Below are 14,924 nucleotides of genomic sequence, written 5' to 3'. Positions count from 1 at the left end.
TCAAATAACTTGAAAGTCAACGCTATGGCATGTCAGAGCGAGTGCCCCGTTACTCAAGGTCACCCAATTTGAATTAGTTTGTTTTCCCGCCGTTAGTAGCGCTGGACATATTTTTATAAAATGGCGGTAAAAAACTTGTGAGGGAGTTCCGGGAATGTAAACAACTAAACAAGTTTGTGCAGGTTAAAGTTACTAAATTACTGTTTAGGTAATACGTATTAGCTGTTTTTGTAAGTACAAACGTATATTTATTTTTAATAATAGTATATTTGATTAGTAATAATGTAATTGTGAATTTATTTTTTTTTTTTTAATTAATTTTTGTATGAATTGGTAAATATAAAAATTTATAAGAGGCTAACTGGTGTTATTTTGTCAGAAACTGACAATCAAAATAATAACATTAAAGTTAGCAGTCACTTAACAATTTTAATAATTTTTTTAACAAGTAAATTTGTTTCAAAAAATTGCATTTTTTATTTTTTTAAACTTCTACATGTCAATTTCTTTATGAAAATTAATCTAGCAGTTATTTAATAATTTTTCTAATAAATAAATTACATGAAAATTAATTTAGCAGATATTAAATTATTTAAAAAATTATTTTTAACAAATATATTATGGCAAAAAAAAAAGTAGAAAAAAAAATTGGCTTGTAGAAATTCACGATATTAAAGTTAGCAGTCACTTGATTATATTTTAGTTTTTTTTTGACAAATAAATTTGTTTCGAAAAATTATTTTAAAAAAATTGCATTTTTAATTTTTTTAAATTTCTACATGTCAAATTTTTTTTATAATTTTTTTTGCCGTAATTTGCTTGTCAAAAAATTTTTAAAAATTATCAAATATTTGTTAAATTAATTTTCATAGAAATTTTAAAAAATAAAAAATGCAATTTTTTAAAAATAATTTTTTGGAAAAAATCTATTTGTTCAAAAAAATTAAAAAATCGTTAAGTGACTGCTAACTTTAACTTCAAATAAATTATTGCATAAAAAATGAGAAAAAAAATTGATATTTAGAAATTTTGATAAATTAAAAATACAATTTTTTAAAAATAATTTTTTAGAACAAATTTTTTTGTTAAAAAAAATTAAAAAATGGTCAAGTGACAGCTAACTTCAATACCATTTTTTTTCGTTATAAAATTCTTCAAATTATTAAAAATATATGCTAAATTAATTTTCATCAAAATATCATTTGACAGTTGTAATTATTTTTATATTTATGATATGACATTAAAGTTGGCAGTCACTTGATCATTTTGTTAATTTTATTTTACAAAAAAATTTGTTCCAAAAAATTATTATTAAAAAATTTAATTTTTAATTTTTAATTTTTTTATTTCTACAGGTCAATTTTTTTTCATTTTTTTTCCATAATTTATTTGTTAAAAAAAATTATCAAATACCTGCTAAATTAATTTTCATAAATATGTTATGTACTTATTAAATAATCATTTAATGTTTGTAAAAATAATTTAAATAAATCAGCTGTTATCTGTCAATAATTTTTAAAATCAAAATCTAGATCTGAAAAATGGATCGACGAAAAATAAAATCTCGATGGTTGCATCAGAAAGTAAACATTCAAGACACTCAATCTTCTACAGCGTCAACCGAAGAAGTCAATGATGCATTTGCTAGTGGTAATCTATCACAAAGATCACAACGTACGTCAAACACAGAATTACTCCGAGCGTCACAACGGAGCTCTAAGACTAATCTACTCAGACAACAATCAAACTTAATTGCACCATCAACTTCGGGTACTAATAAAAGACGTGAGTCTGAACCAAATCTCGACATCATTGACGAGTCTCCTGACAGCTCCGCCAAAGAAAATGAACTACCAGATATTTTTTCTTCTCCTCGAGCCAAGCGAGTCCGAGTTTCAGGTAAATAATTTATAATTTACTGATTATAAACTTCAGTGATTTTTAATGCTTAATTTTTTACAGAATCTCCGAGCCCAGTTAAAAAAGCTCCTGAAAAAGAAGCGAGAGACCCTAGAGTCAGTCGCAAGCCTACAGGATTCGTCCCACGGAATCGTCCTCAAGCAGCAAATGTCTTGAGTCAATTTTTCAGTCACATTGGAATTGTGCCAGATGAAAGCGACACTCATTATATTTTAGGTAATTCTTTATGATACTGAAATTAGCTGACAGCTGTAAATTTTTTAAATTCTTATAACAAATTAATTACACCACTAAAAGTGCTTCTAAAAATTTTCACTGATAATTTTCTTTCATTTTCACATGTGGAATATTTTTATTAAATTTTTTTCATAACAATTTAATTGTTATAAAATTCTAAAAAAATTTCTAATGCCTGTCAACTTCAGTGTGATAATTCTTTAGTAAGCTATTCAATTAAAAATTTAAATACTTGCCAATAACTTTCAGAAAGCGATCCATTGCTTACGGTTAAAAAAATACAGCAAGCGTTACTCTCCGGTGATTATTCCAAGGAAACTGTTTTAAGAAAGCTCGACAATTATCTGTCAGAAGATCTTGGACAAGACAATAAATGTTTGAATCCAACGACGATAAACTCTTCTGATGGCCGTCAAATGGATTCATTTAAAAGCTCTTCGATTATAAAAATTTTTTTACAAGTTCCCGCTATACAGAGTAACGTTTTAAATAGCCTGCTGACGAAATTAAATGAGACTATTGTAGCTGCGTAAGTAGATAAATAAATATTGTTCTATAATAAATAACTAGTAACCTTGCAGTCACTATGTGACTGCCGTGACTTGTGAACCGAAAAAATTTTAATTTTGCTTTAGTAATTAATGACTTTTGTTAAATTGCACTGTACTTTCTTAAATATTGGCGTTTTTAAAGAGATAAGCTCATCCCGATGATACACTCATTAAGAGCTTTTATTTGAGTACCCACATGAATTAAGAGCTTTCATTTGAGTACCCACATGCAGTTTTGATATATTTTTCATATATTCATATACATAAATATATAAATATATGAAAAATTGATGTGGGTACTCAAATGATAAATCTCAATAAGTGTAATGTTGGAGTGAGCTTATATCTTTAAAAATATCATTAGTTGACAAGATACAACGTCATTTCTTAAATATTGACGTTTTTAAAGATATAAGCTCATTCCGATGTTACACTCGTCAAGAGCTTTTATTTGAGTACCCACATGAATTTTTGATATATTTTTCATATATACATATATAATATATATAAATATATGAAAAATTGATGTAGGTAATCAAATGAAAGGTCTCGATTAGCGTAATGTCGGGGTAAGCTTATATCTTTAAAAATCTCAATAGTTCACAAGATACAAGGTCATTTCTTAATTATGTATCTAGAGATAGTGCATTTTCGAATGCAGCCTAAATACTTATCATCATAAATTAACTATTTGTTAGAATAATATGAAACTATGGAAAGGCACAACTCCAGGTCAAGACTTTTCCAAAGATACCAAATTTAACCCTAAAAACCCATTTCATCATATAAATACACTGGCCACAATATTTTGCTTATTCTCTTAATAATATAGATTATATTTTTATCCCAGATTTAAAAACTAGTCTTTACTAAAAAAAAAAAAAAAAAAAAAATTAATAATCATTTAATTTAGAGATTCGCCAGACAGTGTACCATGGGCTTATCAGTTACTCCAGCAGCTGCGTTTCCTTGAAGTAGTAAACGACCCTGAAGCATTAACACTGAAACTCGAAGAGTTATTAGAAACCAGTCCGATATGGTTTCAGCGTGAATTAATAACATTTATACCAGACATAGTTACCGACACCCAGCACCAAATGATAGCAGAAATCCTTTGCAAGCTCATGGAAGCCCAGCGAGAATTAACAAACGTAATTTTAGATTGCATAAGTAACTTATCGTTGGGAAAAGAATTTTTGGAAGAGCTCCGCGAAACAATGTTGACTTTACTAGGTCGCAATTGTCACATAGATCAGATGGCAGCAATAATTAAGTTTACTTTAGACGATTGCCCATCGATCGATGTCTGTCAAACAGTATTGCGTAACTTAAGAGTGCTTGAGCTCCAGCCACTAGATGGAGAAAACTCTGAAGAGTATTACTCAAACCAAACTATCATAGTAAGCGCACTGAGGATGGTAATAGTTCTCAGTAAAGAGATGGCCAATGCAGCGATAAACGTAGTCGCTTCAACAAGCTCCAACAAGCAAGCCAAGCCATTCGATCTAATTATTTTACTGCTTCTATACGAAGGAACGGTTAAAAAAAAAAAAGCCGAGGCTATACTCAAGCAGCACATCAAGACTGCGTTCTACCGTTCGAGTCTGCTTAATGACTTCTACTCCGGCTATCAAGAAGTCGTTAAAGATCTTCAGTCAGCGGCTTTAAATATGGCGAGTAATTTGTTAAAATCCGAAGACGGTGTGCTGATAGACTTCACCACCGATTGGTTTCGCCATCAGTTTCTCATTCACGGCGAGCTGATTCACAAGCAGCGAGAAATTGTTGAAAAATTAATCGTACTGATGGGTAATAATGATCAGACTGCCAAGAACGCTCTTGCAATTTTGTGCAAAATGACTAAGAACAGAGACGAGCGTCGGTATTTGCAAGCTCACTGTCATTATCTGAGAATTTTGCTGGAGAAAATGGAAAAACTTGATCTTAAAGAAGTCACTATGCTCAATGATTTGCTACACGCACTTTGCGCTAGCTCTAATACAATCACCGATACTCTGAGAGATGACCTGTTTATTTTATTGTCGAAACAATTATCTTGTCACGATGGAATTGTTAAATCTAAAGGAGTTGCAGGAGGTGTCATGGCCATAAAACATCTTGCGACAAGTGAGGAAGAGCTAAAAATGGCTGTGGATATTTTTAAAAAAATCCTGAGTGGTGTTAAAGAGTGTCCGAGATCACGTGGATTTTTTTACGACACTTTGGGCAGTATCATAGCGCAGAATGATGATATAAAAGTGGAGTTTTTGAATGAAATCATCAAGTTAATTGAAGATGAGTTTTTTAATGTCTATATAACAGACAGTTACGACGGCCCGCTGAAACCTACCTTTAGATTGAATGCTTCAAATGACTTGCAGGGACTTCTCGTTAAATTTGGTCCTGGGAAGTACGAAGGAATTGCACCAACTCTGCTGAGGTTAATGAAAATTTGTAACCAGCATATAGGCAATGAAAGATTGAAGATCAGCGAGTTCTTTAACTGCGCGGTTTTAATGCCAGCGGATCTAGATCTTCCGGATGCGCAGACAATAGATCTTATGTTTCATTGTATTAATTGGTTCCGTGAACTAATAAATTCTTGTGTGACCGAGCGAAATCCGCTTTTACAGCGGCTAATTTCTAAGCGACTAGCTAATGTAATGCAGTTGCAAGGAGAGCTAGCGACTTTGCTGTCGTTGGCTGATGCGCGTTATCAAGCGCCGCCGTGTTACTTTCATTCGTTTCCGCTGCCCTCGTTTAATAAGGTTGAGAAAAAGAGCAGCAAGAAGGGAAAAAAAGGAACCGAAGACAAAGACAAAGACAAAAGCGTCGCGGAGAAAACTTTACCTGAATGGGAATCCTGGGAAATGGGGTCACTACTCAGCACTAAAAATCCCATGTACTTTAGACGATTAGATGCGGAAATTTTGTATCTGCTTGATGTTACTATACCTGTTCAAATGTCACAAACTAATGTTGATAATGTTTCGACGGGACAGGTTTGTTTTATTATTAAAGAGTTACTTGCGAGTTTTAATGAAGATAATGTCACGGAAAAATTTATGAAAGATTTGATTAGTCAGCTATCGAAAATTTGTATGAAGTTGTCTGATTTTGTTGATAAATTGAGAGTTGAAGAGAGTAGTCAGCATAATTATGCATTCAGACTGATTTTAAGTCTTCTTACTGCGATTTTTAATTGGAAGGGATTTAATAATCCAGCGCATCATGAATTATTGAGAGGTAAATATTAAAGGGGTATTCTAGTCTAGAAGCATGAATTTCAGGTAATTTTTTTAAGTGCCGTAAAAAAAAGGCAATCAATATTTTTACAATCCATTTTTTTATAAGTTATTTATTAACATTAAGGTAAAAGCCCCAATTATTGACACTATTAGAAACAAAGTTATGATTTCATTTTTTTTAAGCAATCAAATATCAATATCGTTGAATTTTGTTTGTGATAATGTCTCAAGTATTGTTTTTACTAATCAATTTTTTTTTTTTAAAATGATAATCAGTGATATCACATGCCTAAAGGTAAAAGGGCTTATAATAATTTATACACCCTTTTACCTTTGCAAAGGTGAAAGGGCGCATATTTTTTTTTTTATTGCCAATCGAGTAGTAGACACATTCTGAGTTTAAAATTGAAAAAAAAAATTATAAAGGTAAAAGGGCGTATGTATTTAATTATACGCCCTTTTACTTTTAAGAATTCGAAATTTTGGTGGTCTAAAGGTGAAAGGGCGTATAATTTTTTTTTCGACCAGTTTACAAAAGAACATAATCGTAGTTTAAAAATGTGAAAAAAAACTTTCTATGGTAGTAGCGGCGTAAAACCTCAACAATACAATTTTTTTAAAGTTAAAAAAGAAAATATATCCAAAAAACGCCATTCGGCCAAACCCGAAATGGAAGGTAGATTTCACTGATTGATATTCTTGATCAAATAACGTACATAAGTCAGTTGTACTACACATTACCTGAAAATAGTTCAATTGCAATCTTAATTTTAAAAAAATAACTAAAAATGGTCAAAATGTCAATGTTATAAACGTCAAATTATTTATTTTAAGAAATAGTGTTTATAAAATTTGGATTCTGGATGCTTGATCATGCCGAAACAACTATTCTGTCAACGGCACCAGTAGTAATATTCAATAGGGCGATTAAAATGGGAAATTTCAAAATATTTCAATGTTATCGGTCACTGTGATTTTTTTTTATTACTTAATTTTTACGTAATTTGTTTTTGATTGGTTTCTTTTCTATTTGTTTATATCAAGCTTTGTATATGAGGCTGTTATTTGAGTATAACGTCTTGTGAAACTATTATTTAACATTTGGTACAAAAAATATAATTTTTTTTATGCGCCCTTTTATCTTTAAGTAGTACTTTTCTTAAAGGTGAAAGGGCGTATGTCTTGAGATGCGACCTTTCAGCTTTAGGATACCAACTTTTTTTTTTTCACAGATGTTTACGTTTCAGAAAATTTCAAACCGAATGGCAAAAAAAAATTTTTTATACGCCCTTTCAGCACAAATCCCTATTAACCCTTAGCTATAAGTCCTTTTACCTTTAAGCGCGCGATATTTACTAATTAATTTTAAATAATTAAATAGATGATCCGGACACATCAATTATTGACAGGCTAAAAAACTGATTGATCTAATTATTGACATACTTTCACCTCAATTATTTCACACCTATACGCGAACGCGTCGAATCACCTGCTTATTCTTATTTATCGAAACTTTTTATTAAGTAATCAATTTTATTAAAGTTTATTAATAATATTTTCCATAATTGATTAATTACTTTTAAAAATATAAAAATTAATTTAAAAATAATTTATTGAATCAGAAGAGTTCAAACTCTTACAGTTAATTCTTCAGGTTAAAGTAAAAAAAAGGTGTCATAGCGCTGTCGAATGGCTATCAATATGAGATTCAACTTAAAAATTATGAACTGGTTATTGACACCCATTATTTAAATATTTAGAAAGCATACAATTAATTTCGATTATTTAATTTTATAAATTTTTCATATATTGTTAATTAAAAAAAAAAAAAAAAGATCATATAATTAGATGAAGAAATTATTTTAAACTCGCTTCTAGACTAGAATACCCTCTTTAAAAAAAAAATTTTTTTTTATTTTTGATTTTTATGTTTATGTAAATTTTTAGAGGGACTTAGAACACTTGCTGGCCAAGTAGATGAATCAAATTTAACTCTCCGATCTGCTAGAGAATTAGTTTCTGAATCTTACAAATATTTCGAGTCACTAGCTGACGTTGCTACGCAAATTTCGATAGCTTCTGAGCTTGTTGATACGTGTAAAGCTTTAATGAAACACTCCACAACTTTTAGCCGAGAAAAGAAAGACAAACAAGGTATTTTTTTTTTTTATAAAAATAAAAAAAGATTTTTTTTTAATTGTAAAAATAAATTATTAATTACAGCGAAAATGGCGTACGGATTTTTGTGCCTGGAATGGCCCAATGATCGACAAACTAGTCCTCTGTTTAGATCCTCGGTGTCGAGGCTGCTAAAAAATTGGCTTGAACATGAGCCAAATCCTTTAGAGACAGTATCATCGGTCTTGGAATGGTTACCTGAGAAAGCTAATACTTTAGAGAAGCCTCAAGATAAATTGGCGAGACTACCGACAATTATGCGCTCTAATTTGCATAATTTGTATCAAAAACTGTACGAAGCCTTTTTAAAAGGAACTAAGCTTGCCTTACAGCCTGCAATGACGTGAGTCAAAAATAAAATTAAATATTAGATTTGATAAGAAGTAATGAAGGGTAATAATAAAAATTTTAATTTTAGAGATGTTCAAAAATTGAAAGTCTGGAAGGAAGTAGCTCTCAATTTATCGCGCCTAGTAGCGATTTGTAAAAAGGTTTCTACTAAAAGTATGTTGATGGCTTACTTGAGATGTACACCAGCCCTGTTGAAGATTTTCCTCGAGTCAGCAATTCCCACTTTCGAACACTGTTTGCGAAATCATGCCGATGAAGTTACATCAACAATTAAAATGGTCCAGGGAGGGACTAGATATTTAAATGCAATCTGCTGTCACAGTACTGAACAAAAAGACATAGCTTTATCCAAATTAATTCCAAATGCCAAAACTATTTTGGAGAAAATGGTATACTCTGTTAAAGGAATGCTGGTGTTTAATAATACCAGCAGCGCTTTCTGGATGGGTAATCTTCTTAATAAGAATCTTGATGGTCAAGCAATATTATCTCAGGTAATTTTTTATCATTATAAATTTTTTTTTATGAATTTAAAGCTAGCAACCTTGCAGTCACTATGTGACTGCCGTGACTTTTGAATCATAAATAAATAAAATTTTGCTTTATTAAATAATGACTTTTGTTAAATTGCACTGTATTTTTTTAAATATTGACGTTTTTAAAGATATAAGTTCATCCTGATGTTACACTCATCAAGAGCTTTCATTTGAGTACCCACATGCATTTTGATATATTTTTCATATATACATATATATATAATATATATATATGTATATATATATATATATATATATATATATATATATACATATATATATAATATATATAAATATATGAAAAAATTGATGTGGGTACTCAAATGATAAATCTCAATGAGTGTAATGTTGGAGTGAGCTTATATCTTTAAAAATATCATTAGTTGACAAGATACGTCATTTCTTAAATATTGACGTTTTTAAAGATATAAGCTCATTCCTATGTTACACTCGTCAAGAGCTTTTATTTGAGTACCCACATGAATTTTTGATATATTTTTCATATATACATATATAATATATATAAATATATGAAAAATTGATGTAGGTAATCAAATGAAAGGTCTTGATTAGCGTAATGTCAGGGTAAGCTTATATCTTTAAAAATCTCAATAGTTCACAAGATACAAGGTCATTTCTTAATTATGTATCTAGAGATAGAGCTTTTTCGAATGCAGCTAAATACTTATCATAATAAATTGGCTATCGCTGAGAATTACATTAAACTTTGAAAAGGTACAAATTCAAGTTGAGACTTTTGCAATGACATTAAATTTTACTTAAAAAAAACCGATTTATCATATGACTATCTCGGACACAAAATTTTTCTATTGTCAATTATATAAAAATATTAAAAATTTTAGGGATCTGTTTCAACTGATGAGAGACCAACCTCAGTGACTGATTCATCAGTTCAAAGTGATGATGATGTTTTATCAGATATTTTGGACGATGATCAAGATGAAGAAAACGACAACTCAAATATCGGTGATGGTGATGAATAAATAGTATTAAAAAAAATCAAATTACAAAAATTACAAAGTTAATTATATAATGTTTTTCATATAAGTAAATAAAAATTTTTCTTTTAAAATTTTAAAAATCAATTAGCTTCTTTCCAAGCAGAAAAATCCACGCCCTCTATATCGTCACATAGAGTTATGGGATTCCCATCTCCCGCCGATTGCATAACTAGCGGTTGAATTTCATCAATGTCATCCGAGCAATCGCAGATTAATTTCGCCAGAGAAGATCTTCGTAATTGGACAAGTTGATCTATAAAATAAACATTAAACAGTAAATTAACTGCTTCTATTAAGAGGTTACATGGCTTTCTTCCGGGAAAAAGTGGTCTATTTTCAACAATTTTTTTTTTTAATAGATAAAATGAAATATTTTATTCAAACTTTTTACTGTCTTAAAGATAAATGTTTAATAAGGGATTACTGAAATTTAAAAAACAAAATATTAAAAACTCTGCTAATGTGACGTCATTTCCGGCGAGCCCTTGAGAAAAAGATGCGTCCGCGTGATCAGCGGAACTCCTAGCACGGTCTTCAGAAGTGAAAAAAAAAATGAAAATTGGATTTTTGGCAGAGGTTTTTACAAAAAAATTAAAAATTTGGCTAAAATTTCGCGGTATTTTTTTTTTTAATAGTTGAAATTGAAAAAAAAAGTTCTTCGTTCAAGACTTTGTAAATTATATCTCGAAGCCTTTCTAAAATTTCATCAAGATCGGTTGAGTAGTTCTCGAGAAATCTTGACAACCGTCTTTGAAAACATAGTTTTGAGAAAAACGCGTTTAAAGTTTTGAGTGACAATACAACAACGCCTTGAGCGCACAACTTTTTAAAACTGTATCTCCGATACTATTATTCGGATCGATTTGAAACTTTAGGAAAATATTCTAGAGATGTAGAATTTAATAAGACAAAAAAAATCGATTTTTTGAAACCGTGAAAATGTAACCCCTTAAAAACTATAAGTACATTTTTTATAAATTATTTTCTAGGCCTAATTTATTATTTAAAAAAATTAAAAAATCATCAAGTGTTTGCCAATTTCAATGTCATAAATTTTTTTTTTAATTCCACCGGAAAAATCAACAAAATAAATCAGGAAAGCTTGATTGTGGTTTTTAGATAGCTGAAATCTATTTTGAAACCGTGAAACCCATGTAACCCCTTAATCCTTCAGAATTAAATTAATAAAAATTCACCTGGAGTAAACGGGTAAGGCGACTGCGAAGACTCGTACCAATAACGATCACCGGACTGGAGCCTCTGGAACTGCTGGCTAATGAGACACGTGAAAGTAGGGCCAATTAACCCATCGGACATTCTGATCTCAGCGAGCGCGCCAGTGTATAAATCAACGTCATCAACGTCTTCGTAGAGCAACGGTAACTGTTGAAAGCTGTCGGAGTCGACGATTCCTCTGAGTTGAAGAAAATTCCTAGGTCTTACAAGCCCGCAGTACTCCCTCCAAGCCGTGTAGCCCGGCAGACCATGGTCTCTCCCTCGCTGGATGTTAAGAGAAACCAGATCTAGCCCACAAGGCACAAACGGTAGATGATGGGTAGAGTTATAACTATAGTTGGTGTTTGACAGCGGGTCTTCGAAGAGGTGCCTCGTCAACTGCGATGAAACGTGCGTCGATGTTTTTTGTATGAAATTCGTCGTCGCAGAAATAATCGCACTCTTAACCCCACTAGATCCATACAAGCTGTAAGGGTTGAAGAGGATTTTATGGAGCTGAATATAATCAGCAGTTCCTTTCTCAGCATCTGTCATTTTCATCAACCCTGGAAGAAGAGTATGTGCGAAGCGAAACGCTGCTGAAGCAAAATTATTAGCAATCGCTGGATCACCTCCCGAAGATTCGCGGTAAGTATTCGAATCCAAAGGAACAAGCTTGCGTTTGTGAGCTTCGCTTTTGCCGATTATCACAGGAACGAATTCTCTGTAAGTGATGTGCTGCATCTGAGCGCCAACAATTCTCCGGCTTTCTTGGTAAAGTCTCTCGTCGTCCCAATGAGGATTAATTTTCTGCAACTCAGAGGCTATGAAATTATGCTGCCTTGCCCAGAGCAAGTGCATGGTTGTCAGATGTAAATTTTCATTAGCCCTCGCGTCTCCAGACAAGAAACAATACCTCCCACGCTTGTTCTCAACTTCTCTGTTGCAGCCGTCGTTGAAGTCCGTGCTTTGAGGCAATAGAGTCCTTCCGTTAGCTAGTTTGTACATTTTTAACTGGCCGTCTTTGAAGTCTCTCAGAGAATCCGCGAGAAATTTATCCGAGCCGTAAATTGTCGAGCCGTCTATGAAGGCTGAGACTTGGGTTAGCTGCTGGCGAGGACCCAGTTTGCATTGCATAGCTGGAGCAGATCTTACGAACTCCATGCACTTGGAGCCAGCTACGTCGTAGACGGGATCTCCCGGGCCTACGAACACGGGAAAACATTCTGGGTGTTCTAGATTGTCTGGAGGACAACAGGAGAGAGAACTGCCGTTTGTACCCTGGCTCAGAGCGGTCGCAGTGATGTCGTGGTCTAAAAATTGCCCGAAAACTGCCAGCATTACAGTAAACGAAGGATTTGAACTGGAAACTGGTCTGTGGGCTAGCAGACTTATTTTTCTTGCAGAGGGCAATGCTTTTCCTGACTTAGCTACTCGTGGGGCTTCAATTCCGTCTGCGTAATCTGGTGGAAGGCTTCTTGAGAATGGTGTAAATGCTGCGCCACGATTCTCCGGGTGGTTGCAAGTTCCGTCGTAAGTTCTGTACTTACTGGAGTCGTGACATCGAGAAATATAATACTCGCTGCAGCTGCTGCCACTTGGAGCCCAGTTACCGTCGAAATAAATATCTCGAGATATTATGTCCGTGTCTTTTCTTATAGACTGGAAGTATCTGGTAGCTCCTAATTCTCCGACACCAGCCAACGCCAGTTTTCCGGCGAACAAACTTGTTTTCACGGCGTTCTGGTGACGAGTATTGGGAGATACTTCGTCCACGGGGTGAAATGTTGCTCGGGAATCTAAGTAATGGCGATGGTTTATTGCACGTTGTCCCGCTTCGATCATTTCTGATAGTTCTTGGTCACTCAGATCGTGGTATGAAGGGATGAAATTTGGTGACATTGATAGTTTTAAGGTAAATGTTCCGTTTTTTTGGGATATTTCTTCGTTGAAATGGATTTCGTTTAGTGAATAACTCACTACTGCTACCAAAATCATTATTAACACCAATCTGGAATTAATTTAAGGAATTTTAGTGATAGTTCATCAAATTGACCAGGTGATTGAAGACATGTGGATATTTTTTAAACTTTTAGTGATATTAATTTAAATAAACAAGCAACTCAGTCACTATGTGACTGCAGTGGATTTTGAAATATAAATAAATAAAATTTAGCATTATTAAATAATGATTTTTGTTAAATTGCACTGTACTTTCTTAACTATTGACGTTTTTAAAGATATAAGCTCATCCCGATGTTACACTCATCAAGAATTTTCATTTGAGTACCCACATGCAGTTTTGATATATTTTTTATATATACATATACATAATATATATAAATATATGAAAAATTGATGTGGGTACTCAAATGAAAGGTCTCGATGAGTGTAATGTCGGGGTGAGCTGATATCTTTAAAAATGTCAATCGTGCTCAAGATACAAGGTCATTTCTTAATTATTGACATTTTTAAAGATATCAGCTCATCCTGGGAAACGCTTTATATTTGTTTTTACAGTTGAACTTTGTGATGTGAATATGCGTACAAAGGCGGTACTACCTAGTGATCTCTTCGAACGAAATTATCAATATAATTATAATCGAGCTTCGGTCGCCTTCGGCGACCTCGCTCGATTACATAATTATGTATCTAGAGATAAAGTATTTTCGAATGCAGCCTAAATACATATCATAATAAATTGACTATCGGTGAGAATGATATGAAACCTTGAAAAAGCACAAATTCAAATCAAGACCTTTGCAATGACACCAAATTTCACTAAAAAAAAACCGATTTTATCATACGACTATCCTGGCGACAAAATTTTTCTTATTCTCTTAATAAATAGATTTATAACTTAAAAATATGTTGATAAATTTAATTTATACAGTGCATTTTATACCATATTGATCACTTTTGACTTATTTGAATCTTTTCTATCTTTTTTTGCTTCATTGACAATCTTTCTGAGATTTAAAAATATTTTTTTAAAAGATTAAGTTTCAGCCAAATCGAAATAAATTTACGGATAAATATAAATATAAAAAAAATATCAATTTGTCTTCAATTGAAATTTCAAGTACTTACAGTATAATAGCACACAAACAAAATTGAAATTGTCGAAATCTAATAGCTTGATTTCTTATCACTCTTCTGCATTTATGATAAGCTGATTCATTTGAATGAGTTAAAAATGTTGTTTCACTTGCCGACATATTAATAAAATAATTTTAACTTATTAATTACAAGAGTTGATGCTTTCGCGTTGATTCCTCCCGAGTAACTGGAGGACAAAAGACCGAGGGTCGTAAAACCAGTCCCTTTCTTTTTTTTTTATTTTCCTATGTACGCAGCAATATTAATCCTTTTTATCATAAATTAACTCTAAAGCTTCTAAAAAAAAAAAACATTAATAAGTTAATATTAATTAATATATATTTTAAATATTTATTAACAATAAATAAATGTTTAACATGAGAATTGTGAAACATTGCGGTTTCACGCGAGAACAAGCATTAAGAAATAAGATCTGATCTTATTACAAGTATATATCCGATTTTTTTGTTACATTATAAAAATCTAAACTTGATTTATTGATATATATATATAGAATTAAATATGTGTGAGTACGAGGTGCGTAAGTGCCAGGACAAAAAAAGTCGA

At 32.0% G+C, this 14,924-nt stretch overlaps 2 protein-coding genes across 3 annotated transcripts; one reads left to right on the top strand and one right to left on the bottom strand.

Annotated features, from left to right (window-relative positions):
* Positions 1-122: 122 nt before the first annotated feature.
* On the top strand, positions 123-10,025 carry LOC123271130 (Fanconi anemia group D2 protein homolog). 2 transcript variants are annotated; one of them, XM_044737349.1, is made up of 9 exons: positions 123-208; positions 1,533-1,899; positions 1,963-2,136; positions 2,407-2,686; positions 3,622-5,954; positions 7,904-8,110; positions 8,180-8,477; positions 8,553-8,979; positions 9,885-10,025. In XM_044737349.1, the coding sequence occupies exons 2-9, from the start codon at positions 1,542-1,544 to the stop codon at positions 10,023-10,025; spliced, it is 4,218 nt and encodes a 1,405-aa protein (XP_044593284.1). In that variant the 5' UTR covers positions 123-208; positions 1,533-1,541. The 2 variants fall into 2 exon arrangements, with proteins under 2 accessions (XP_044593284.1, XP_044593283.1); XM_044737348.1 differs by having other exon boundaries at positions 131-230.
* A 98-nt stretch (positions 10,026-10,123) lies between these two features.
* Positions 10,124-14,585, bottom strand: LOC123271134 (peroxidase). The gene is made up of 3 exons (XM_044737357.1): positions 14,349-14,585; positions 11,240-13,269; positions 10,124-10,296 (listed from the first exon to the last, which is right to left on the bottom strand). The coding sequence occupies exons 1-3, from the start codon at positions 14,474-14,476 to the stop codon at positions 10,124-10,126; spliced, it is 2,331 nt and encodes a 776-aa protein (XP_044593292.1). The 5' UTR covers positions 14,477-14,585.
* Between the last annotated feature and the right edge of the window lie 339 nt (positions 14,586-14,924).

Source organism: Cotesia glomerata, linkage group LG9, assembly GCF_020080835.1.
Source record: "Cotesia glomerata isolate CgM1 linkage group LG9, MPM_Cglom_v2.3, whole genome shotgun sequence".
Classification (NCBI taxonomy): Eukaryota; Metazoa; Arthropoda; class Insecta; order Hymenoptera; family Braconidae; genus Cotesia; species Cotesia glomerata.
The sequence above is the reverse complement of the archived record's forward strand: the minus strand, read 5'-3'. Positions and strand labels throughout refer to the sequence as shown.

Coding starts and splice junctions, on each gene's coding strand:
- LOC123271130 (XM_044737349.1), top strand. CDS start 1,542: ATGGATCGACGAAAAATAAAATCTCGATGGTTGCATCAGAAAGTAAAC. Junction 1,900..1,962: donor CAAGCGAGTCCGAGTTTCAG/GTAAATAATTTA, acceptor AATTTTTTACAG/AATCTCCGAGCCCAGTTAAA. Junction 8,478..8,552: donor GCCTTACAGCCTGCAATGAC/GTGAGTCAAAAA, acceptor TTTTAATTTTAG/AGATGTTCAAAAATTGAAAG.
- LOC123271134 (XM_044737357.1), bottom strand. CDS start 14,476: ATGTCGGCAAGTGAAACAACATTTTTAACTCATTCAAATGAATCAGCT. Junction 13,270..14,348: donor TGTTTGTGTGCTATTATACT/GTAAGTACTTGA, acceptor AATTAATTCCAG/ATTGGTGTTAATAATGATTT. Junction 10,297..11,239: donor GCCTTACCCGTTTACTCCAG/GTGAATTTTTAT, acceptor TTTATTTTATAG/ATCAACTTGTCCAATTACGA.